The sequence below is a fragment of the Malaya genurostris genome, chromosome 3 (assembly GCF_030247185.1).
Source record: "Malaya genurostris strain Urasoe2022 chromosome 3, Malgen_1.1, whole genome shotgun sequence".
Lineage (NCBI taxonomy): Eukaryota > Metazoa > Arthropoda > Insecta > Diptera > Culicidae > Malaya > Malaya genurostris.
This window is the reverse complement of record NC_080572.1, coordinates 259,293,403-259,318,466: the sequence shown is the minus strand read 5'-3', so window position 1 is coordinate 259,318,466 and position 25,064 is coordinate 259,293,403. Positions and strand designations below refer to the sequence as shown.

General features: G+C 34.1%; 1 protein-coding gene across 3 annotated transcripts in view; it reads left to right on the top strand.

The window, feature by feature from the left end:
• The window catches only part of LOC131436607 (uncharacterized), a 593,756-nt gene that overhangs the window by 32,195 nt on the left and 536,497 nt on the right, over positions 1 to 25,064 (top strand). For all 3 annotated transcript variants that reach the window (XM_058605425.1, XM_058605424.1, XM_058605423.1), the window contains exon 2: positions 18,414 to 19,175. In XM_058605425.1, coding sequence (XP_058461408.1) covers positions 19,088 to 19,175 — 88 coding nt within the window. In that variant the 5' untranslated portion in view covers positions 18,414 to 19,087. The remainder of the gene's footprint in view (positions 1 to 18,413; positions 19,176 to 25,064) is intronic.

Below are 25,064 nucleotides of genomic sequence, written 5' to 3'. Positions count from 1 at the left end.
AACACCCCCCTGTATACGCGCCTGGTCATCTCATTAGTAGAGTCATCATGTTATTTTATCGATTACTCGACTTTCAATAAATGAATTGTGATAAAATCGAGCGTAATATCTTTGCTTCGGCTCTAAGAAGTAATACCACAGAAAAAGTGGTTAGAAAGTTGTTCAATGTTATAGCGACGTGAAAACTCGAATAGAATGCTCATAATATCATTTTACTCTTGAAGTCAATAAATCGAACAGAAACAATTTAATATATTTTTTTCGTATATGAGATGACTAATGGAGCTGAGATGAATGGGGGTATCGTTACCCTACCATGAATATTCCTCAGTGTTGGCGATTGCCGAAAATTTGACAGAAACTGCTCGATATTTCGCTATATTGTATACAACATTTTCAATCCGGTAGAAGATGCTACAAGAAGTCGAGTCTCTCAATGCATGAACCGCGAGAGATTTTTTCTACATTTCTTCGACCGTTTGTTGCTTCAGAGAGAATCCCCACAGCAGCGAGCTAACCTTTGATTCTCAGCAGTTCATCGAGAGAAATTCGCTCTCGCACTGGTGTCCATTCTACGATAAATGAACCATGCCGGTTTTTGTTGCTGCGACGATATCCGTCTCTCTTTGATGGCACTGGTTAAATGCTGTGAAGAGTTGCTAGTGAGCGTTCTTTGATACTATAAAAGCCATCCTTGATATTCCTAGACGGAAGGATATTAGGTCGATTGACGAAAACGTGTACTTGAGCTCAATGATGACCACCGATCTACACCCAAACCTCCGTTTACGAACACTTTTTTTACGTTACCTCTTTTTACGTAACTCTTTTTTACGAACGAAATCCCTAATAACGTAATCTTTTTTACAAAAAAAAATCCCAAATAACGCAAACTTTTTTTACGAACTAACTTCTTGAAAAGAGGTTTTTGAATCCAATGAAAACGATTTCCGGCTCCATGGAAATTACTACAATTTGGGTACTTTCGGAACGGAATTGATGAGTAGTTGACGGAAAACGATGTTTGAAGTGGTTCGGAAATCCAAACTGGCGGCTTCCCGTTTATTACTATTCCTTGTAAGCCCTTTCAATTTGTGTCGATATTACTTGAATTGCTCGAATACCTTTATAATATGTATATTTTCGGAACGGTTTTCATGAGTAGGCGCTTACAGTTTTAAAGCAGTAGTATAAAATTTCCGGCAGATCTAAATTATAGCCGGATTTTGTGAAAATAATACTAGCTACTACTACAGTTTCAGATTATCAAGACTGTTGAAGCTGTTGAACAAGTGCTCTGAAAAAAGAGAAATTCTGGATATAAGGAACTGGAGCAGATGGAATTTAGAACCCGTTATTGTAGGGGTTTTGAGGAATATTGTAAGGTTTTGAAGAATACCAATACACCGGAAATCGCTATCTTGGAATTCAGATTCAACTCAAACATCGTTTTCCGTAATCTACTCATCAATCCCGTTCTGAAAATATCCACATTGTAAAGGTTTTCAAGGAATATCGATAAACCGGAAGTCGCCATCTTGGATTTTAAACCGACCCAAAACATCTTTTTCTTGCACCCACTTATCATATCCGTTCCGGAAATGGCCATGTGATTGGGGGTTTCCACATTCATTATACAAAACTTTTTTACGAACCAAATCCCAAATAACGTAAACTTTTTTTACGAACTACCTCCATTTACGAACCCCCGTTTAGTTCGTAAATGGAGATTTCGATGTATTACCAAATCTATTATTAGAATGGTCTATCATCTTGTCTTTTCAGGGATGGAAATCTAAAAACATTTAAAAAATCAAGATAATCAATGCAGTCAAATTCATAGAATGATGTAATTTGTAGCAGATTTGATTTAGTAACTCAATAGAGCCGTTTTGAGGTGTATTCGAACTAATATTAACTTTTTGTCTTCGACTCATCAAAGCATTAGCAGTTTATATTGAATTACTACACAATAAGCAGATGGAAAAAAGGAATGTCACTAGCAAACCAAAATGCAATTTCTTCACCAAACAAACGAAATGAATATTTTTTTTACCGTCAACAGATAGGTTTGCCACTTCAAATGAATCCCTTACTCGGCTGCAATTTCATTTAGAGAATAAAAAGTTTATGATGTGACAACCGTTGTATCGTAAAATAATTGTGGAAACGTACTGATTATACCATAATAAAGGGTGATTTTTTTACTGGTACCTTTTTGGCAATACTGTTTTTGACAGCTCACGCGTGAATCGTGTCTTGTGTCATTGTCAAATTTATTCAATTGGTCTATAATTTGATCTTGAATCGTCGTTTGGTCTATAATTTAATCATGAATGGATGCTGGCAACATTGGAGGAAGATCCACTTTTTTATCGAAAAATTGTGTTTAGCGCTCATTGCTGGTTGAATGGATATGTCAACAAGCAAAATTGCCACATCTGGAGTGAAGACCAGCCAGAAGCATTGCAAGAGCTACAAATGCATTCCAAAAAAGTGATTGTTTGGTGTAAACAACAGGCAAGTGGCATCATTCGTGAAATACCGGCCGATATGTCGGAGAGAGTGTGCCAAACCTTCAAGTTCTCGTATCGAAGGTCGAATTTTGCACTGCCCGGCGGTAGCTTTTTTCGTTTGGTTCACTTATTTCGAGATCGTTCTATTGTTCACTACACAATATTGTACTTGGTTTCTTCCGTCCCGAACGTAAGTGGTTTTGTTTTATCGACTGACTTGGATGAGATTTGAAATTTAATCTTGTGCATGGGCCATTCAAAGCGGAACCGCGGCCAACATTTGCATGAAATCATCTTCAAACATTAAAATATATATTGATCTTCCTATTGTTTCCAATAAAGATTTCATTAATTTTCTCAAATGTTTCGTTTTAAATCAAATCTTATACCTCTTAAAAAATCACCCTTCATTTGCACTTTGCTCGGAATGAAAAGGGATCTAATTACCGAAAGTACTACGATGCGTAGGAAATGCGCATGGTTTTGTCTAAGTGGGCTAATTCTGTTCTTAGCGACAGTAATCGACTATAACCGTAACGTTCCTCTGCTTACTCCCATAGGTCCTCATCCCAACATTACGACGGCTGTAGTGAGCAAAGCATGTTCTAAGCTGAAATCATCTTTCAGTGTGGGTCCAGATTGCATTCCATCTGTTTTACTGAAAAAATGTTCTAGCAGTCTGCTAGTTCCATTATCGATATTATTTAACAACTCTTTAAGAGAAGGAATTTTCCCCGACTTATGGAAAGAATCATACATCTTCCCAGTTTTTAAAAAAGGACGCAGAGACGAAATTTCCAATTACCGAGGAATAGCGGCGTTATGTGCAGTATCGAAATTATTCGAACGGATTGTCTTGCACTTTATTACGCATAACTGCTCAAATTATATATCCAAGAGCCAACACGGTTTTATGCCGAAACGATCTACATCTACAAATCTTGTATCATATACTTCGTTTATCATTCAATCCTTACAAGCACGTCTACAAGTAGATGCCATATACACCGATTTCTCTGCGGCTTTTGATAAGATAAATCATCAGATTACCATTTCCAAACTAAGTAGACTTGGTTTTAATGGTTCTTTTCTGAGCTGGCTTAGCTCATACCTAATAGGGCGCAAAATGTCAGTGAAAATTGGTGACTGCTTTACATCACCGTTTGCAGTCAGCTCCGGAGTTCCACGGGGTAGTCATCTAGGACCATTCATATTTTTGCTCTACTTGAATGACTTCAATACTTTGCTGAAATGCAGGAAATTATCCTTTGCTGACGATTTCAAACTCTTCCATCTAATCAAAACTACCAATGATGCTATATTTCTGCAGTCACAATTAGACATCTTTACAAATTGGTGCAGAGTAAATAGAATGACTATAAACGCCTCGAAATGTTCAATTATGTCGTTCACACGAAAACACTCAGTGGTAAAATTCGACTACTCTATTTCACAAACCGTTCTTAAAAGAGAATCGTTCGTTAAAGACTTAGGAGTTATCCTGGATTCAAAAATGAACTTCAAGCAGCATGTGGATTACACAATCAACAAAGCTTCTAAGTTACTCGGATTTATTTTTCGTGTTACGAGATGCTTCGAGAATATACATTGCCTAAAAGCGCTATATTGTGCTCTGGTTCGTTCTACACTCGAATACGCAGCTGTTGTTTGGTCACCTTATTATTAAAATGATATTCAGCGTATAGAAGCCATCCAACATGAATTCATTCGTTTCGCGCTTCGCAAACTTCCTTGGAGAGATCCTCTAAATCTTCCGACTTACTCAGACCGTTGCAAGCTCATAGGTCTCGATCTATTGTCTGTTCGTAGAGACGTGTTTAAGGCAACTTTCGTCGCAGATCTGCTTCAATCTCGAATCGATTGTTCTGAACTCCTACGCTCACTAGACTTCAATATTCGCCGTCGTGTTCTTCGAACTCATACTTTTCTCCGTCTTCCTTCCGCTAGAACCAATTACGGTCACAACGAGCCTTTCGTTAGTATGTGCCGTCTATTTAATCGTTGCTCAAATGCTTTCGATTTTCACTTAACTCATAACAACATAAAGAATTTGTTTCTAAGATTTTTGTCTCACTAGCTATTAGTATTGTATTAGTATTAGTATTAGTATTAGATATAAGAATGGTGCTGTGTTTAGTAGTAACCAATGTAATTTAAGGAAATGTATCATTTGGATAATTATAATCTGTTGGTACAAAAGATGAGAGGTTTTATGCCGGCTGGAGAGAGAGCTAAAATTTGATGATGCTCAGCTCCAGTGGGCTTTTCCCTGCTCCAAATAAACAAATAAACAAATAAACAAATAAACAAATAAACAAATAAACAAATAAACAAATAAACAAATAAACAAATAAACAAATAAACAAATAAACAAATAAACAAATAAACAAATAAAAAAAATAAACAAATAAACAAATAAACAAATAAACAAATAAACAAATAAACAAATAAACAAATAAACAAATAAACAAATAAACAAATAAACAAATAAACAAATAAACAAATAAACAAATAAACAAATAAACAAATAAACAAATAAACAAATAAACAAATAAACAAAAAAACAAATAAACAAATAAACAAATAAACAAATAAACAAATAAACAAATAAACAAATAAACAAATAAACAAATAAACAAATAAACAAATAAACAAATAAACAAATAAACAAATAAACAAATAAACAAATAAACAAATAAACAAATAAACAAATAAACAAATAAACAAATAAACAAATAAACAAATAAACAAATAAACAAATAAACAAATAAACAAATAAACAAATAAACAAATAAACAAATAAACAAATAAACAAATAAACAAATAAACAAATAAACAAATAAACAAATAAACAAATAAACAAATAAACAAATAAACAAATAAACAAATAAACAAATAAACAAATAAACAAATAAACAAATAAACAAATAAACAAATAAACAAATAAACAAATAAACAAATAAACAAATAAACAAATAAACAAATAAACAAATAAACAAATAAACAAATAAACAAATAAACAAATAAACAAATAAACAAATAAACAAATAAACAAATAAACAAATAAACAAATAAACAAATAAACAAATAAACAAATAAACAAATAAACAAATAAACAAATAAACAAATAAACAAATAAACAAATAAACAAATAAACAAATAAACAAATAAACAAATAAACAAATAAACAAATAAACAAATAAACAAATAAACAAATAAACAAATAAACAAATAAACAAATAAACAAATAAACAAATAAACAAATAAACAAATAAACAAATAAACAAATAAACAAATAAACAAATAAACAAATAAACAAATAAACAAATAAACAAATAAACAAATAAACAAATAAACAAATAAACAAATAAACAAATAAACAAATAAACAAATAAACAAATAAACAAATAAACAAATAAACAAATAAACAAATAAACAAATAAACAAATAAACAAATAAACAAATAAACAAATAAACAAATAAACAAATAAACAAATAAACAAATAAACAAATAAACAAATAAACAAATAAACAAATAAACAAATAAACAAATAAACAAATAAACAAATAAACAAATAAACAAATAAACAAATAAACAAATAAACAAATAAACAAATAAACAAATAAACAAATAAACAAATAAACAAATAAACAAATAAACAAATAAACAAATAAACAAATAAACAAATAAACAAATAAACAAATAAACAAATAAACAAATAAACAAATAAACAAATAAACAAATAAACAAATAAACAAATAAACAAATAAACAAATAAACAAATAAACAAATAAACAAATAAACAAATAAACAAATAAACAAATAAACAAATAAACAAATAAACAAATAAACAAATAAACAAATAAACAAATAAACAAATAAACAAATAAACAAATAAACAAATAAACAAATAAACAAATAAACAAATAAACAAATAAACAAATAAACAAATAAACAAATAAACAAATAAACAAATAAACAAATAAACAAATAAACAAATAAACAAATAAACAAATAAACAAATAAACAAATAAACAAATAAACAAATAAACAAATAAACAAATAAACAAATAAACAAATAAACAAATAAACAAATAAACAAATAAACAAATAAACAAATAAACAAATAAACAAATAAACAAATAAACAAATAAACAAATAAACAAATAAACAAATAAACAAATAAACAAATAAACAAATAAACAAATAAACAAATAAACAAATAAACAAATAAACAAATAAACAAATAAACAAATAAACAAATAAACAAATAAACAAATAAACAAATAAACAAATAAACAAATAAACAAATAACAACAGGTAGTAGTCATTTAGAGGCTCTGGTACGACATCGGTAACAAGACCTTCCTCAACCTCCGAGGCATGCATTTCGACGAAGGTTCCAAAACAATTGGTTGGAAGAGAACACCAAAACTTCCCAAATTCTTTGTGATGGCTTAAACACTTTCGATATTATTTATCGAGTGCTTGGGAGAATCCATTTAAGATGGTGATGCCATTTTCCTCTTCAAAGCGCGACAAAAGTGGCTTTGGTACTTCAAAGAACCGTTCTCTTCATGGACTCATTTTTTTTTTGTTTCGCGTTCCGCGCTCACTCTGACCGTACCCTTAGGTTGCTGGCAAAGTGAAAGCGTCACGAGAAGCGTCGATGCGCGCGTGCGAGCTAGTTGCATTTGATCAAAGCAAACCTGTCAGAGTAAATGCGATACAAAAACAGTACATCGCATTAAACCGCTTCGCTTCGCATCGCGTTCCGCGCTTACTCTGACATTAATCTTAGGTGAATGCCAGAGTGAGCGCGGAACGCGATGCAAAGCCAAGCGGTTCAATGCAATGGTTTGCTTTGATCAAGTGCAACTAGCTCGCACGCGCGCATCGACGCTTCTCGTGACGCTTACACTTTGACAGCAACCTAAGGGAACTAGCTCGTACGCGCGTCTTTACGCTACGCGAGACGCTTACACTCTGACAGTAACCTTACATTTATGTATAAAATATTGAAAACGACGAATGTAACAATGGTAGATTCTCTTTGTTTACTTTCTCTTTCGATTATTATGGTACTCTTAGCAATCCTTCTCTCTCCAATCATTTATTTATTTATTTACTTATCACTTCTAATTAATTATTTATTTATTTACTCTCCTATTATTTACCGATAATGATAACTGAAGCTATCATCTTTTAATCTGTACTAAAGAAATTACCGAAAAAAGCAGGAATATTTCGCAATAATCGAAAGAGAAAGTAAACAAAGAGAATCTCTCATTGTTACATTCGTCGGTTTGAACATTTTATACAGATTTAATCAAAGCAAACCTATCAGAGTGAATGCGATTTGCGAAGCGGTTTATTGATCCTGAAAAATCTCGAAATGAATTATTCTTGAATATTTTCCAATATGGCATCGATGGTAACAGTGAGTTGAATAGAAAATGGTTCACGCAACGTAATGACTGATTTTTTTCTCTAAATAACAGGAAACATTAACATGTTAACATAGTTCGGAAAGAAATGCTCTACGGTTTGTTTTTTTTTTATCAGTTTAAATCTTCCAGTTGAATTAAACAACGACTTTTGTAAGACGCACTGTATGTATTATTTTAGCTCAAGTGCTGGATTTGCGAAAACAAGTTGCTTAAGCGGTAATATCTAACTATGAGAGTAACAATTGTGAACTTAACTTCACTTTCAATATCTTTAAAAAGTGATGTCAGGACTGTTTATTTTTTTCCCGAGATGAACACCGAATACAAATTATCTGATTATTATTAAGTGATCTGATGAATTTTTTTCTCATTGCGTATGTAATGCTGTATTTCTGTAACTTTTGTGATAATATGTTCATGCCTGCCAGTTTTGCGTTGATTTCAAACAAATAAATCTTGCACAACTTTTTTTGCATTTTGATTTTTTCGGTAGTATTGTGAAACTTAACAGTGATAAGTTGCACAACCAATTTTAACATATTTAAAAATCTCTCCGACCATATCTGATATAAATAACAATTCTGAAACAATTGGAGAACATCTTGAAATTTCAATAAGTTACATTTGCTACTTGGGATAAATAATTGTGCTTAGGGACGAATATAGCGTGATGGGTAAGTCTATGCCCTTTTACGCAGCCCACTCGGGTTCGATTCCCAACCCCGCACATAGGGTCAGAAAATTTTTCTGGTTCGAACAGGCGAATGACCTTAAGGTTAAAACCTCCATAATCGAAACAAAAAAAAATAATTGTGAATTAAAGTGTTTCAATTTTCATTCAATTTGTTTCAATGCTAGTTTACTCCCGTACAAACTTTCCTGCTTTTATTCAAGATTCAATGAAATGGTTTTTGAAAAATATCACATTAATATTTATGAGATTATAAACAATATAATAAAGGTTTTTATTCATGGCATTTGTTAACACGAACTTTTGATCGATTTCGTTTCGGTTGTTTAGGTCGAATGCATTGGGATGAGTTTGAAAATTGCTGTAAACTGTACACAAAATAGATGGGATGATCCGAAAACATTTCGTTTCGATTATCATTTTCTAATTTATAGTCCCTTGGCTGGTGTTGGAGATAAATCACAAATGTTACGATAAAGCCAAGCTCGATTGTGCAAACCCCCCCCCCCCCCTGGCAAGAACAAATCCTTTGCATCGAAAAAAGTACATGCTCATGGATGTCACGATTGACAATTTTCTTTCCTGTATAGGCTCTCAGTGATGGCTTTATACTGGCAACAATTCCTGCCGGTCGGTTTGTATACTCAGCTCGGCAAAGTACGACCTAAACGAGCCAAAGTAATGATGAAAGCGGAAACATTGCCATTGAAAGGCATTTCCTCTATTTGACTACCATCCGAATCCGCCCGGGTTGTCTGAGCCAAAATTCTTCCTCGCTTGCAAGCGGAAACTTTACACCGCCGACTATCCCTATCCCTATCCCTTCTGGGTCCCTCCCTTTCGTCTTTGCTGTAGCTTCGAGCTCCAGCTGACGATTCAGGATGATAAATTTCTACGCTTGTCGGGAACGGCATTGCCAAAGCGTAGAACAAACCGAGTGCCTCTGTGTGTATGGAATCCACTCATCCACAGTTTCTGCCAGCATTGTCCGGAGGGTATACCGGGTAAACTTACTTGTGCAGTTCATACATACAGTAGTCATAGTCGTGCTTAGCCGACAATTAGACGACTGTGTTGTGTGGGGATTGAGTAGTATGATGAATGTGTTTGTTCTCCTGTTGGGCTGGCGTTTTAAATTTCGTTCCTAAATCCGGTTGAAAAACTGAGGGAGTTCTTAGTCCGTAGGTGGGTCCTTATGCAATGGATGCAATGGAGAAACCACACGATGAATGAATGATTTGGATACATTTCGCCACGTCGTACAAAAGGATCAAGCAGCATTGCTTTCAACGACGCATAATTGTGTACTCTTCGCCGAATCGCGTCTCCGAACAGGTGTTCAGTAGTTCAATTCGTTCATAGATGAAAGTGATTTAGTGTACTTTGAAAATTTGATTGGAAGAGTATATTAGGCACGAAACGGATGTGCCCATTAATTCTAACGGCATCAGGTATTAATCCGGCTTAGTTAACGTTCTCATCACAGCCGGAGAAACTTGTATGCCTAAAGTGAAATATTGTGCGATATTTTCCCCAGCAGTCAACAAAACATACAGGGTGGTGTGGTCGACTGTTTACCGGGGTTGTGGTTGCGGTTAAACTACATTTGTTCGGAAGGCTCTTTAGGAACTTGAATGTAATATTGGCCGGATTAGGATGTTATTGCCTCTTATAAATCGTGGAGTCAAAGGATCTATTCCACCGCAGGCGACAGCTAGTCGTTCGGATGAAACCCAGCACAGTTCGGTGACTTAATCCGATGCTATTTGTTTGCTTTTGCTTTCACTTATCCATCCGGTTCATAAGGTCACATATGAGAAAGTTTCCTGTTTGTGCGTCTGTGAGTTTGTGTGGGACCATAGCATTATTTATTAAATAAAGCTATTTTTTTCTTCCGTCTATGACTGAATAATAAATAAACTTTAACATGGGCTTTTAAAACTACTCAACCTGAACAATTCCGACAACAACACATTATAATTCAGCTTTTGCTGTTATGGGAACGATGTTCCGCTTGATTAAGAACTGTTAGTTTTATGGAACGAGTGCAAATAATTCCGCAAAGTCAGAGTTGGTAAAACCGAATCGTTCCACGAAAAGCCAGTCTCGAGTTTGGCCTGCATTTAACTAACGCTATTACGATGTAACTAATTTCCATTCTATCGGAATAGCCGGAAATCCGAAGTAATTTTGTTGTTCATGGGTACGATAAAGTACCCCTAATAGTAAGGCAGAAGTAGTGGGATGTGTTCGAAAATGCCAACCGGACAACACTTGATAGAATTGCAACCAAAATACTTTAACCCCAAGTTTAGCGGTTCGAGCAAAACCAACTTGAAGGTTTAATCAAGTATTTTGTATCAACTGAAAAAAGGACTTAAGCAATTGCGGTCTGAAATAAATACGTAAGGTTATCTCTAAATTACTTGAAAACTATTTAGGGGGCATTCCACGCAAAATCAGCCATCCAAATTTTTATTTTTCCTCGAACTATTTTTTTCGATAAAGAACACGCACGTATTTTTTTATTTCGATATGATACGTGGATACTGTAAAATCTAATAAAGATACAAAACTTCGTCCAAGACATGAAATGTGCGTCTTTTCCTTACCTTTCAAATAAAAAAAAAAATCCATATAACAACCTTTAATGTTAATATTATGAAAAAAGTTAAAAATAATAAACAAATAAAAAAAATTCTATCTTGGGCCAATTTTTTTTCTATTGAAAAAAGAAGCCTTAGTGGTTCAACTCAATCTTGGCAAAATATCAGAGTGGTAAGATTAATACTTTCAGAGCAGTGAATGTTTAAATCTCGACCCGCACGCGCGGAACGTACCACAGCACAACTCTCTCGCATACGGGCTTAACTTGTCGACACATGTCGCGCTACTGATCGAATCCTAGCTTTGACAGTTTATTGTTAGCAACGTTTCAGTTAAGATCGTTAAAGCGTTTGTGTATCTATTTATTTCTTTGCCTAACTAACATATTCAACAGGTGCTGGGAACTGTTGTAATTGAGGGTCCATTAATGCCTGTATGTATGTTTCGCAAATGTGCACTCGATTTTATTGGAGATGGCTGGAACGATTTTCATAAACCTGAATTCCAATAGAGCTTCCTTTAGTTTTAGTCGTAGAATTTTATCCGGAATCAAAAGTCTATCCGATGTGCAAAAAGAGAAAAATGTTAGAGCAATTCCACCACAAATGACAGATTTTTTTTTAATTTTATTTTTGCATATTTTGATTTGGTTCAATTTTTGTAAAAGCGTTATTTATAGCCAAACGAAACAATTCGCACAGAAGTTTGCCATTTTAACTTTAGCCTTACTTTCGCGAAGGGCTTAAAGAAAAATCATTCAAAAATTTTCAATAATATATATCCCAGAAACGGTAGGTCCGATGGTTTTGGTATCTTCTGCAATGTTTTAGGTATTTATAAGGACTATGTAAAAAAACGTTATTAATCCACCTAGCAGTGAGATGATACCTTTTTTTATCAATACGCATGTGTTTTTGCATGGATATTCTTAGGTGTTTTAGTTCTCATGACATTATTTTAATTATCGTCGTTTTAAACGGCAAATTGAGATTTTAATCACTCATTATCCTGTAATGTCGAAACTGCAAATCGTATCGAATTTCAATCTTAACGTGTTACAATCGATTGAACATTCCATGAGATGTCGAAGTAAGTTCCACTTTAGAGTTTTTCGTCATTATCTATGGTACTTCCAGAGCCGGTATTCAGGAATTAGCATAGCCCAAAATGATTCGAATGGCCATAAATTATTACGCCAAACAATTTACATGAAATTTATAAACTCATCATCTGTAATTCCAGAATCGGATAAAATTCACCGATTTTGTATGGGACCTTAAGTCCTGTAATATTTGTTTTTGAAGTTCGATTTGGTCTTTTTTGAGAAAATGATTGAGCTTTGAGAATCGATTCGATACTGGAACCGGAATTCTAAAATCGGTGTAGCCGAAATCAGTTAAATTCACCTGAGGAGTGTGTAGACATCTTTGAGAAATTGTAGTGCGAATTAAAATTTGGGGGTACATTCCGAATCCAAAAACGAATACCGCTCAAACAGAAATAAATTTATTTGGTAATCGACTATCCAAATCTGCAAACCCGATAAACCTGATTAATTTATGTGAAATGGACATTTTTATACTAATCACCCTGCATTTTCTAAACCAGAAGTCGGATCTGACTAAAAAGTAAGAGGTTTTATAGGATTTTAAGACCTCTCATTCGAATCATAGATTATTCTTAGATTTCATTTGAATCTTAGATCGGTTCAGCCATCTACGAGAAAAATTAATTGCATTATTTTAATTTCGTTTCACATATCATCCTGTGGTTCCGCAATCAGAAGTCGGATCCAAACGTAATTCAGGAATTTTGTTTTGGAGTATACGACTTTTCATATGAATCTGAGTTTGTAGAAAACGGTTTAACCATCTCCGAGAAAATTGAGTGAAATTATTTGTCACACACGCATTTGCTGATCTCGACGAACTGACTCGTATGGTATATGGAAGTCATGTTCTTCAAGCATTTATTGCTGTAAATAGTTTAAATAATTATATAATTATGGAATTACTTCCAACTCGATAATGCTGGTATCATCTGGTTTACATATGCCATATTCGAAAGATTATGTTGCCAAAAATGAACCATGCTAAAATTGGTCCGAGGCAAATTGTCATAAAAAAGAATGCTGTACACAGTCTTTTTGGTACTTAGGAACAATTATATGTAACAGTATAAAAAATCGTGTTTACGTTGTTCCCAAGCATTACTTTTTCATACAGCGCTCAAAATTCCTTCTACTGGAATAAGGCTTACACAAAAATATCGATATCTCCGTTAAAAATGAACGGATTTTAACAATCTATGGCTTGTTGGATAGGTATTACTGAGCGAAATCTAAGTCTGGAAACATATTCTGTTTTCAAGGTCAAATGTGACAGATACTGTCAAAAAACTGAAAATTTTGACATAAAACTTCGTATAACTCAAAAAGTAAACATCCGATCTCAAAACCATTCAATAGCGTTTTGGGTGACGGGAAGACCTTTCATTTGCGACTAGTTTGATCAAAATCGGTCCAGCCATCTCTGAGATCTCGACCTCTTAGTTGACAACACACATACAGACACACACACATACACACACACACACACAGACATTTGCTCAGTTCGTCGAGCTGAATCGATTGGTATATGACATTCGGCCCTCCGGGCCTCAGAAAATTTTTCGAAAGTTTGAGCGAATTCTATACCTATTTTTTATATATATAAAAAAAGGTAAAACCTTTCTATATGAGAAAGGCAAAAAATGTTTTTAGCTTTTATTTTAAAAATTACGCTTAGAATTCAAATATATATGAAAAATGTTTTTTTAATTTTTTTCATTTTTTGATATGTTGTAGTTTAAGTCAAAAAAAAAATAAATATTGTTAAACTTACATAATGGAGAAATAGTATTTGAAAAAGTTACTTATTTTCGAAATAATATAAATATTTTAAAAACATGTGATTTTTCATGTTTTTTACAAAATTTAATGAAATAACACTAAATTTTCTATAATAAAGATGTTAATCAAAATTTTGCTATATGCTACCGTTCTCGCTCGAGATACAGTGGTTTGAAAAAAGTCAGGAAATTTTTATTTTTGTAACGGTTTTGAATGAACTTTGAACCTGGTTAACATAGAAGAAAATTTTGTTGAAACATTTAATACATTCTAATATAAAAAAAAAAACATTTTCAGAATGAAAAAGCTAGCTAGCTTAATAGAAAATTTTATTCAAGATTCAAAGATCATCCTTGTTTTGTTTTTCATAATACTACTACATTTAAATACTGCATTTGAATTTAGGTTAGTGAAAAACGATTCGACCATTTTTGACAAAATAAGTATTATTTGCGGAATCTCCGGAACCGAGAACTGAATATTGGTATAGCGAAGTTCGGATCAGTAAACCATCAGATAATATGAACTACAAACTGGAACAGTTTTAAGCCCAATTTAAAAAAAAAATCTTCAAATTTTCAGCACCTTCGATTTAAGGGACGGGTAGTGTCTAACACTTTAGAGAAATCATTTATTGTTTTCTTTATATTTTCTTATAGTAGAACATTTCAAGAATATACTGTGAAATTTTCAAGCTTATTGGAACGAAACTCTGGAAGTTATGGACCTTTATCTATGGCTATCTCATTCTACGAAGAAGTAAGAGCTCGGCGCACAGGTCCAAGATTTCTGCTTCGATCGACCTAAAAACTTGACAAAACATTCTTGAAATGTTTCATTATAACAAATTATAAAAGAAGAAATGTGTTTTTTTTTTAAATGATAGACCCTACGAGCTTCCTTGAGTAATGAATTGTTTCCATTGAGTTTATAGATAAAAAACTTTAAACGTGTTTTTCTCAAAAGCAGGTTTCGAAAGTCCGTGTCCCTCGTCATTCAAAAACTACTGCACCAATTTTTTTCAAGTTTTGTACACGCTCTGTACATTTAAAAAACCAAACTCCAACGTTTACCTTTTAGTTGTTTGTTACTTTAGGGAGATTTTACATCTACAAAATGGAAGATTTTTTGTGAAAAATCGTACTTTGAAAACCTCCAAAAATTCACAAAATCAAAAAAAAAATCAAACAGAAACGTTGTGTAATATGAGCCTTTAACACTAAATCTCCTCACACATTCCAGACCATGTAATATGAATATTCAAGACTAAATCTTTCACACACCCCAGACCACACGCACTTGACAAAATCCCGTAAAAGCACCATTCCACGAAAACCTTGAAACCTACATAAAATAAATACATTACCTACATGAAGGCAACTAAAATATCAACACTTGCACTTTCCGCTGACCCAGAGAAAGAAACACCGTGGTCATAAAATTCGACTGCAGAAACAAGGAAGCAACAAGTTTCAAAACGTTATGTCATCAAAAAGGCAGAACACACAAAATAAACATAACCGACTGTGTCACTTCCATCTTCTTGACGTCCCTGATGTCCACAATTGAATACCAGCCAGCACGACCTAGAATATCAGTAACTCAGGAGCACACACTAACTCAAACCGATACTCACGAGAATAACCCAACATGCTATCGCCCTCTCCTCTCCGTATTACACCCGCTCACTCTCATCAAGAAGCTTATTTCCTCTCTTAATCACAAGATATACAACAGCCGACACGATACAACGAGTCCCATTGGTTAAACCCGATTTACACTGCGCGTTCTAACTCCTCCTCCCAGATTCTCAGTAATCCCAATTGTAAAAAACTATTTAGCTAGGCTAGGAGAGCATAGGATATATGAGTTAACGAACTGATAGAAATAAAGGAATCTTAATCACAACTTTAAACAGTTTACAGTTGGGGCCTAGAGAAATTTCTACTCTATCTATGCTGCTTTGATTTGTTGACTTCTGATTAGTCTGTGCTGAGATACATTGGACACCGCAAATCAGGTTTTTAAGGAAGCGTTCTCAAAAATACCTCTTCACCGGCTTATTTCTCAATATTTTTTCAGGATAAAATCACAAAATGTTGTTCGAATGATGGTTTTTATCATGCAAAACATTCGAATTTATTTTGTTGCACGATAATTCTGAAAAAAAAATTCTCAAAAATGATGATTTTTTCATCATCTAGACACCCACCCCCCCCCCCCCCCCTTAAATGACGGTTTGAAATAAATGACAGATCCAGTATAACTAAAACACTCCGTATGGCTACAAACTTTAAATTGCTACAAATTGGAAGAGTTTCGAGCACAACTTGGAAGCTACTTTATTATTACGACTTAAAATCTTGAAAGCTTACTTTGCAATGTAAGAACCTGAACTCGGACTTGGATTTTTTTAGGGGACTATCAGACTTGTTCATTTGAGCTTGAGTGATATTATTTTCATTTATCTGTGCATATCACCCTGCTGTTCCAGAACCGGAAATTAGGAACTTTGTATGGGACCGTAAGACGTTCCTTTTTGTGTATCATGAGTTCGTGAAAATCGGTTCAGCCATCTTCGAGACAATTGAGTGACAATATTCGTCACACATACAAACATTTGCTCAGTTCGTCGAGCTGAATCGAATAGTATATGACATTCAGCCCTCCGGGCCTCGGTTGAATAGTTGGGTTTCACAGTGTTTGCATAGCTTCTCTATATGAGAAAGGTAGAAATGTGTTGAAACATGCAATTTCCTCATAGATGATTACCTTTATGATCCCTAAACTTGTTATTTAATTTTATTTCGATTCGACTTCCGGTTATGGTTTGATGTTAGATGAGTGTTGAAAAAGACAATTTGAAGATTGTGTATTTCCGTTGCTGGTTTCGTAAAAATGAAGCTTATTCAACAAAAACAGAATTGAAAATGCTCGAGCAAAGTCAACAGGCGATTTTGCTGGGTCTGATGTATATAAATTTCTTGGGTGATGGTCTTGGTCGTGATGTAAATGTCACTTTTAATGCCGCAGGAACAGATTGCCTTCTATATGAGATAAGTTTTTGGCAACCCCGCACCAGACAAACTTGGTCAGTATCTTCGTGGGCTTAAGATACTGACAAAGTAATCTTACTATAACCGACTTGTTTTGCTCATAGTCACGATTGAGAGTCACCACCTTCTTGTAATGTAACATTCGGAGTCCAGCTCGTTCTGAGTGTTTTGGCCTGCGAGTAGTTTGGATTATTGTGATGCGCGAGCAAAGTTTTGGGGCGTTATTTCTCTTGCCCGATTGCGGAAAGTTGATGTTGACCTCTTTTTGATTGGAACACTCTTTGAATAGTATCTCGTAGAGTGAGTTTTCTGTTTTTGATTGATATGCCAATCACAATTGATTATTTTGAGCAGTTGAGTTGATAACGTTGACATGGCAATTGCTCTATTTCACTATATGGAACTGTGTTTCAGAGTATATAAGATAGTTGATCTCGTATTTCTCGATGTTGCTAAAAAAGTTAGGTGTTAAGCAAATTTGTTTTATGTAGCACAGTAGCAAATTTTTACCGATAACCTACTAAATTTAGTTAGATCAATGATTTGATTGATTGATATTGAGCTTCCTAGTTCGAGTTTGAGCTGTTGTTATGTTAGTTTTTCTATGTCGTTAACATTAGTGACTTCTTTTTTTATAATCAACGGAAACCGCTATTTGTCAGATTACGTTGAAAAAATTATTGATTGTAAAGTATTGTGAGTGCAATAACGTACACATTGTTGATTATAAAGTATAGTGAAGGAAAAGAGGGGCAAAAAAAGCATTCGCCCCGGGCGCAACGTTTCTTTGGGGTGGAAAATCAATCCTTGGAGACTCAGAGAGATGAATTTGAGTAAACTTTCTTTTTTTTGCTCATTAAACCAACGATGGGGACGGCAAATCAAGTTTGGTCCAGCTTGAAAATTTTTCTAGGTACGCAACCTTCTTAGGTTTAATTAATTTTATCAAATAAAATTTTCAATGCTATTTTCATTAAGATGTCTGTTTACTCTGGATAGGTCTTTATGAAGTAGCCAAACCCTAATCAGAATCTAATCAATTCAGCCGAACCAGAAATCACATTCAATTAATTTTTTAAGTTGTATACATTCAAGCCATCTACTGAATGACAACATTATTCCGCAATGCCACTTGTTCCACCTAATTAAAATGTTTCAACCGTTTGTGTCTTCATTTTCAGTTCACCGGCCGTTTCCGTGATTACCCCGTGTTCTCTGCCAAGCCACTGGAGGGAACCCGCGTCACCATCAGGAGTTTTATGAGAACTGGAGCTTGCTGTACCGTGTATGTGTGTGCATGGTTCGTAGCGGAGAAACGTGTTGTGTTAAATAAACATCATTTGAATTTCTCGTTGCACGGTTGTGCTGACTTTATTAAAAAGGTTTTTTTTCAAGCAGACATTAAAAATTGTGTAATAATATTACTCAGCAGAATTGAATCGGCGAACACCATAAGCAAAGTAACACTTCCCGGTGGCCGTGGGGAAACCTGCCACTGCTCGGGTAAATAATAGAAAGCCTTGAAAGCATTCCGGTGAAGCGAAACGGTCATGAATAAATTATAATAATGAAGAATAAACAACAGTAGATTTTGCACTAGCAAAAAGCATCCCATCGCGAATCCCTTGATTGTGTTGAATTGTTTTTAGATCAAGAAATGTCTCAGTAGAACGCCTTTTCTAATTAATGTGAGTAAGTGTGTGTTTTAATACGCTTAAAAAAGGAGGCAAACGAGTTTTTTTTTGTTCGGACGGTGTTGCGGCTGCTGCAGGCAACGAAGTTTCGGTTTATAATTTTTGCTCTCATCGTACAGCGAAGAACAACGTGCTCAGGCTATAAACCAACCAGTGCAAAAATGTGGCTTTTCGGATTTTCACTGTTCGTGATCATCTGTGCGGCCAAGTGCACCGAGGGGGATGTTTCGGTCGAAGCGGCTTTTCAAGGTGAGTGGAAATTATGAAATATTGTGATCGCTGGAACGGAAAATGCTTTTAGAGTGTCACGTTTGATAGCGGCTCCAATGAACCGAGAATACTGCGTGCGAGGGAAGCAAGCAAAGTGTCCGAGGTCTCGCAGTCACGTACCGGCGACCAACCTTGACCCGCCCCGAAATTGGTATCATTTTGATCAGCGGTGTTCGGAAAATCTCTTGAAAATGAATGATAACGAGAGATGTATTGCGTTTTAAGAAGTTGTTTTTCTTGCTGTTGCTTTAAGTGAAGTCAGTGGGCGCGATGTCATCAATATTTCACGGAAAGACCGAAAACAGCATTTTGGCGAAAAAATTAGTTGATTTTCTGATTTTAGTTAGTTATTTTTTGAGACAACTAAAAAATCTTACTTTTGCTAGTTTAGATTTTTTAATTCTAATTCCCTTAAAAATAATAAAATATTTGTTGAAATGACTATTTTTTTTAGTTGAATTCACCAATTAAACGTGCTGTCATTTCTTAGCTAAGGCACGCTTCATATCCATTCAACTAATTTTTTTGTTGAATTAGAGAAATAAAACGTTGTTTTCAAACAACATAAATGGTTGAATTAGTTTCTGCAGCTATATGGCGCTCTGTCACCGAAAAAACGTTAACACCGTAATGACTACTAGCCACTAGATGGCACACGACTACCGAAAAAAAATTCAGTCACGATTATCTTTTCTATATTGGCAGGTATAAATGCGATTTTTTTATTGCAGAAAAAGACATAAGCGAAACATAAACTTCTTTTTGAAAATTTTTCTTCTCAATTGCTGTTTTCTTCATTCGACTTCACGAAATTGACTATCTCACTGAAAACTTTGAGCACTCGGAAAACAAAAACCGAATACAAGTAGTACACCGGACAGCGTAGCCCAGAAGGTTGGAAGATACAAAAAACATCATTTGACATATACAATTAGAGTGCAATATTCGAAACTCACTTCACTGTTCCCCGTAAAAACATTATTACGCACATTCGCTTTAAATGCGCACAAATTCTGAACAAATACACTTTCCACTAACAGTTTACGTCATTTTTACATATCGGTTTAGAAATTTATATATGGATATATCGTAGCACATGCGAAAAACATCTAAACAATTTGCAAGCAGTTTCAACAAGACTTTCTTTTTTAGCTTTTTAATGGATTGTTTTGGTTTGACACTTCTCATGAGTTTTTAGCTAATAAACTTGTTAATAAAACCAATTTCATTTTTGTTTTCTTTGTCCTGTCCTTCAGTAATTATGGTGATAGATAAATAGAAACAAATTTTCTGATTTTAATAACAAAATTTGTTGTCAATGAGAATTTCGTACTGGATTGAAATATAAGAGTATTTTTCAGCAAAGTAAATTCTCAATTTTAACTAATTTTATAGTTATTTTGGAAATTTTGTTGTTAAAATCAACTAATTCAAAAACAGTAATACGAATTAGGCGCAGAGCTAATTTCGGTCGTTCCGTGTTCAATTTAATTAACGAACGATACTTCATTCCGCATCCAGAAGCTTGCCGAATAGTAAATCGCTAAACTTTGAAGTGCCATGCTGTAGTTCTTGTTATGCTATTTACTTATGTATTGAAAATAACGACATTTTATTTGACTTGAGCAGATATTCTTTCCTTATATTGGAATCATAAACTTGTTGTAATAATTATCAACTAATTAAATGTTTACCTTCGGATAACTTTTTAGCTGTCTTCAAACGATTAGATTCCAGTAGTTAATATTTCTAGACTTCTAATTCATTGATTTTGTTCGACAATGACAGTCGCTTGCTGGAGGGTGACACACTGGGCGAGAGTGAGAATTGAACCATACAGTGGCCGTAACATGGTGAGCATGTGTGGGGACTCTGTTTAGTTGGGTTGATTTCTGAGAATTTTTCCATGTTCATGTTTATCATTCGTTCCTAAAAAAATATTTTTCTACTTTCGAGACACAAAGAAAGAAACAAACTAATTTCTAAGCATCCTTTTCAGCATTACAAAATAAATAATCATTTAAAATTGCAACAAAAGACGGTTTTTTATGATGTGAATGTCCTGTTTTGTTCTATTCTGTTGATTCCATATCGCTAGCAATATTTATAACAACTAACATTTACCCAAAGCTTACCGGATGGTTTGCGATCAAAGCAAACCTGTCAGAGTGAATGCGATGCTAAAATAGAACATCGCATTGAATCGCTTCGCTTCGGTCCGCGTACCGCGCTCACTCTGACATCAACCTAACGGTACTTCGCGTTGGGTTGATTTCTCCGAAATTACGGTTTTTTCCTTAAATTAATTTATTGTATTTTTTAATTTTTGCTCAAATAATGAATAGGTATACTTCATGATCAGAAAGGAACAATTTGTATCATCAGTTCAACGTTTTGATTCTAGCTTCAATTCTGACATGGACTAAAGAAAAAAATTCCTATGAAATTGGCTCGAATGATTTGAATTCTTTGGCATTGTTTTTGGTAGCTATTTGAGCTTCACGAAAATATAATACACTGTAAAAAACTGTTATTTTACTTTGAAAATGAAAATGATAATCGATTCTAGCAAAAAAGGTATTTTTTTGTGTATGTCGCAGTTTATAATTGAATTTTATAGTTTTATAATGTATTATTTATTGACAGAAAAGTGATGGTATTTCAAAAACAGGTAGATTTTTGAAAATTATTGAAAAAAATTTTATATTGAAATTGAACTTTGGCCAAATGCTAACGTTTCCGAAATACAGTGGTTTTAACATAAAGTTTACTAAAAACTCTGATTTTTCGGTATTCAGGATGTTTTTGAATTTATTCTAGCAAAATGCTGATTTTCTTAGAAGAACTTTGTTTTAAGTTATTGTACCATGTTGGAGAGTCGAATTTGTTACGGATCTCTTTTTATTTACTTATACCATAGTACTAAGATTTTAACATCATCACCAGAGCTTAAAATTGTCACACATTCTCAATGAAAGAAACCATTTCAGCAGTCTCATTTTCAATGTTTTACTGTCTCATTCGCTAATGACCGACACCAGAACAAACGAAGAGAGACGAAGCATTTTAGTTTCTCATCGAAAAAATGAGAGAGCATAATTGCCAACGTCACTCTTTCCTCTATGACAAGACGAAACCAAACTAACGTCTTCAGGTAGCAACAGCAGAAATGAAATTTTCATTCTTGAATCGGTGTATTGAAAATATGTGACGCTTGGCTATAAAAAGTGACTAAAATATGGCAAATCGAAGTAATTACATCCCAGAACTTCTTTGGAAACCAAAACTACTACAAATTCGAGCACCAACAGTTAAAACTTATTGTAAAACCTTTTCCTGTCGTTTTCAATTCTCACAGCTTTGGTTGAATATCGACACTGAATACTATAGGTTTTTCACTGAAAACTGCAAATGACTGAAAGGGCAAATGAAAGAAAAAACACAATTTTGAAACTACTTTCCCGTTCTGTAAGATAACAGTACATTTTATTGAATCGCTTCGATTCGCACCGCGTTCCGCGCTCACACTGACATCAACCTTAAGGTTTATGTCAGAGAGAACGCGATTTGCGAAGCGTCTTGATGCGATGCATTTTTACCGCATCACGCTCATTCTGACAGGTTTGTTTGATCAAATGTAACAAGCTCGCACGCTCGTCTTGACGCTTCGCTTTTCGCGTTCATTCTGACGGTACCATAAGAAATATTTATCCATTATAATATAAATTACACCTTACTGGAAAATATTTTTTATGGTACCGTCAGAATGAACGCGAAAAGCGAAGCGTCAAGACGAGCGTGCGAGCTTGTTACATTTGATCAAACAAACCTGTCAGAATGAGCGTGATGCGGTAAAAATGCATCACATCAAGACGCTTCGCAAATCGCGTTCTCTCTGACATAAACCTTAAGGTTGATGTCAGTGTGAGCGCGGAACGCGGTGCGAATCGAAGCGATTCAATAAAATGTACTGTTATCGCATCGCGTTCACTTTGCATCGACGCTTCGCGTTACGCTTTCACTCTGACAGCAACCTAAGATGGTATGGCGTGATACGTAAGTCGATGCCTTTCACGAATTCCACCTGGGTTCGATTCCCAATCCCCCAAGTTTTTTCAAATATTTTCAAAAAGCTTTTTTCAAAGTTACCTTTTTCAAGATATAGAGGTTTTATTATTAAATTATAGCTATATCATAATTCGGCATAGTTGAAATTTTATTCTACAAACTCTATATCTCGAAAAATGACCATGGATATTGTTCGTTTTGGTTATGAAGAATGCTCATGAAAAATATGAGTCAATTGAAATTTTGCGCAATAAATCGATCTTCGAATTCAAATGGAATTTCTCTAAATTATTGATAATTTTTCCTTGAGTTTGGCAAGTACTGATAATTTTTCCTTGAGTTTGCATAAAATACCAAAAATATTCAACACAGTTATCAAAGTGTCATTTTTCGTTCGTATAAAAAGTTACTTATTACCCGTAAAAATACAGCCTAATTTTAATTTTTCTTGTATTTGTGTTGTAAATATATATTTTAAATATAGCAATTTTGAGCTCAAGAAGAAATTAAGCATATTTGTGTTCCCTTCGACAAAAGTAAAATGTGTTCTGGTAAGAGCGTTCGACAACTTTAAAAAAAGTAAAAATCAGATGACACCCAAATTCGACTACCAAATGGGTGGGGCATATTTTGGTTTCCACTTTTAATCAAATAGTTTTCGATCAGAGGTGGAGCATGTGGCTTAGCGTTGTTGTTAATCAAATTTAATTTTAAACGATTCAATTTAGTGTTCCTCAAAAGGGTCGTTATTGACCCCCGGTGTATGACCGCTCGGGATTTCGCTTTGATACCGAAGTGACATGGTCAGTTTGGGAACCACTCATTCCATCTTCCAATGTAATATTTTACCGTTTGCTAAAGAGTCGATAATTGATTGGTAAATTTGCTGTAGTTATCGAAATGAAATCAGTTTTCACAGTAGTGTAGTATATGTTTGCTTATATCAGAATTTAATTTGTATTTAAAAAAATAATTTGAGTGAGATGCTAAGCATTTCTGATAAAATTTTCTCATCATCTACTTTTCGTTTCATGTCCATTCCTCGGTCTTTTGAAATTCACGCTTTATCATGACTCAGTGGATTTCGATCGTATGATATTCAGGACATTTTTGGGAGCTCTCAAAATCCACATAATAAGCCGCATGCGATTCCTGTAAGGTGTATGTAGTAGTCACATGAATTCGAACCAAAAGAATGGGTTTTGATCGTGTCGTATTGGAAACCGCTCAGTTCTATTTACTACAAGTACATATGCCTTGCCGGATCAGTTTTTTCAAAGCAAATTTCGACAAATCTTTCATTTGATGCGATCATCAACAGCAAATTCATCCGTCAATTTTTTCTATATTTCGGAAACTGTTTAAAATCATATCCTAATCAATATCACAGCAGTAGTATTTCGTAAGCTTGTACATGTAGAGTCTTGTAGAATACGTCTTACTTTACTTTAGGGCGTCTTTAAAAATTCGCTCTGTCGATGAAAGGATAGAACTTAATCGTGGATATCTTGATTTGTACTTAACGCAAAATCATAACCCTTTCTCCATGCTATCAGAAATATGATCAGCAATTTAAGAATAGATTTTCAACAGTGTGAGATAACCATAAACAGCACAAAAATATAATTTTCTTGAGTTTTTGGAAACCATTAGGTGAACTCCTTGCTCTTGCTTTTTTTCCGCACCCGGACGACAGTTGTGAGGTAGTCAGGCTCATATTAGTTCCTTCGTTCAAATGGATGGGTATAAAGCGTAAAACATGGTCGAAATCGTTCATTTCTTCTTGTGCGTTAGACGCAA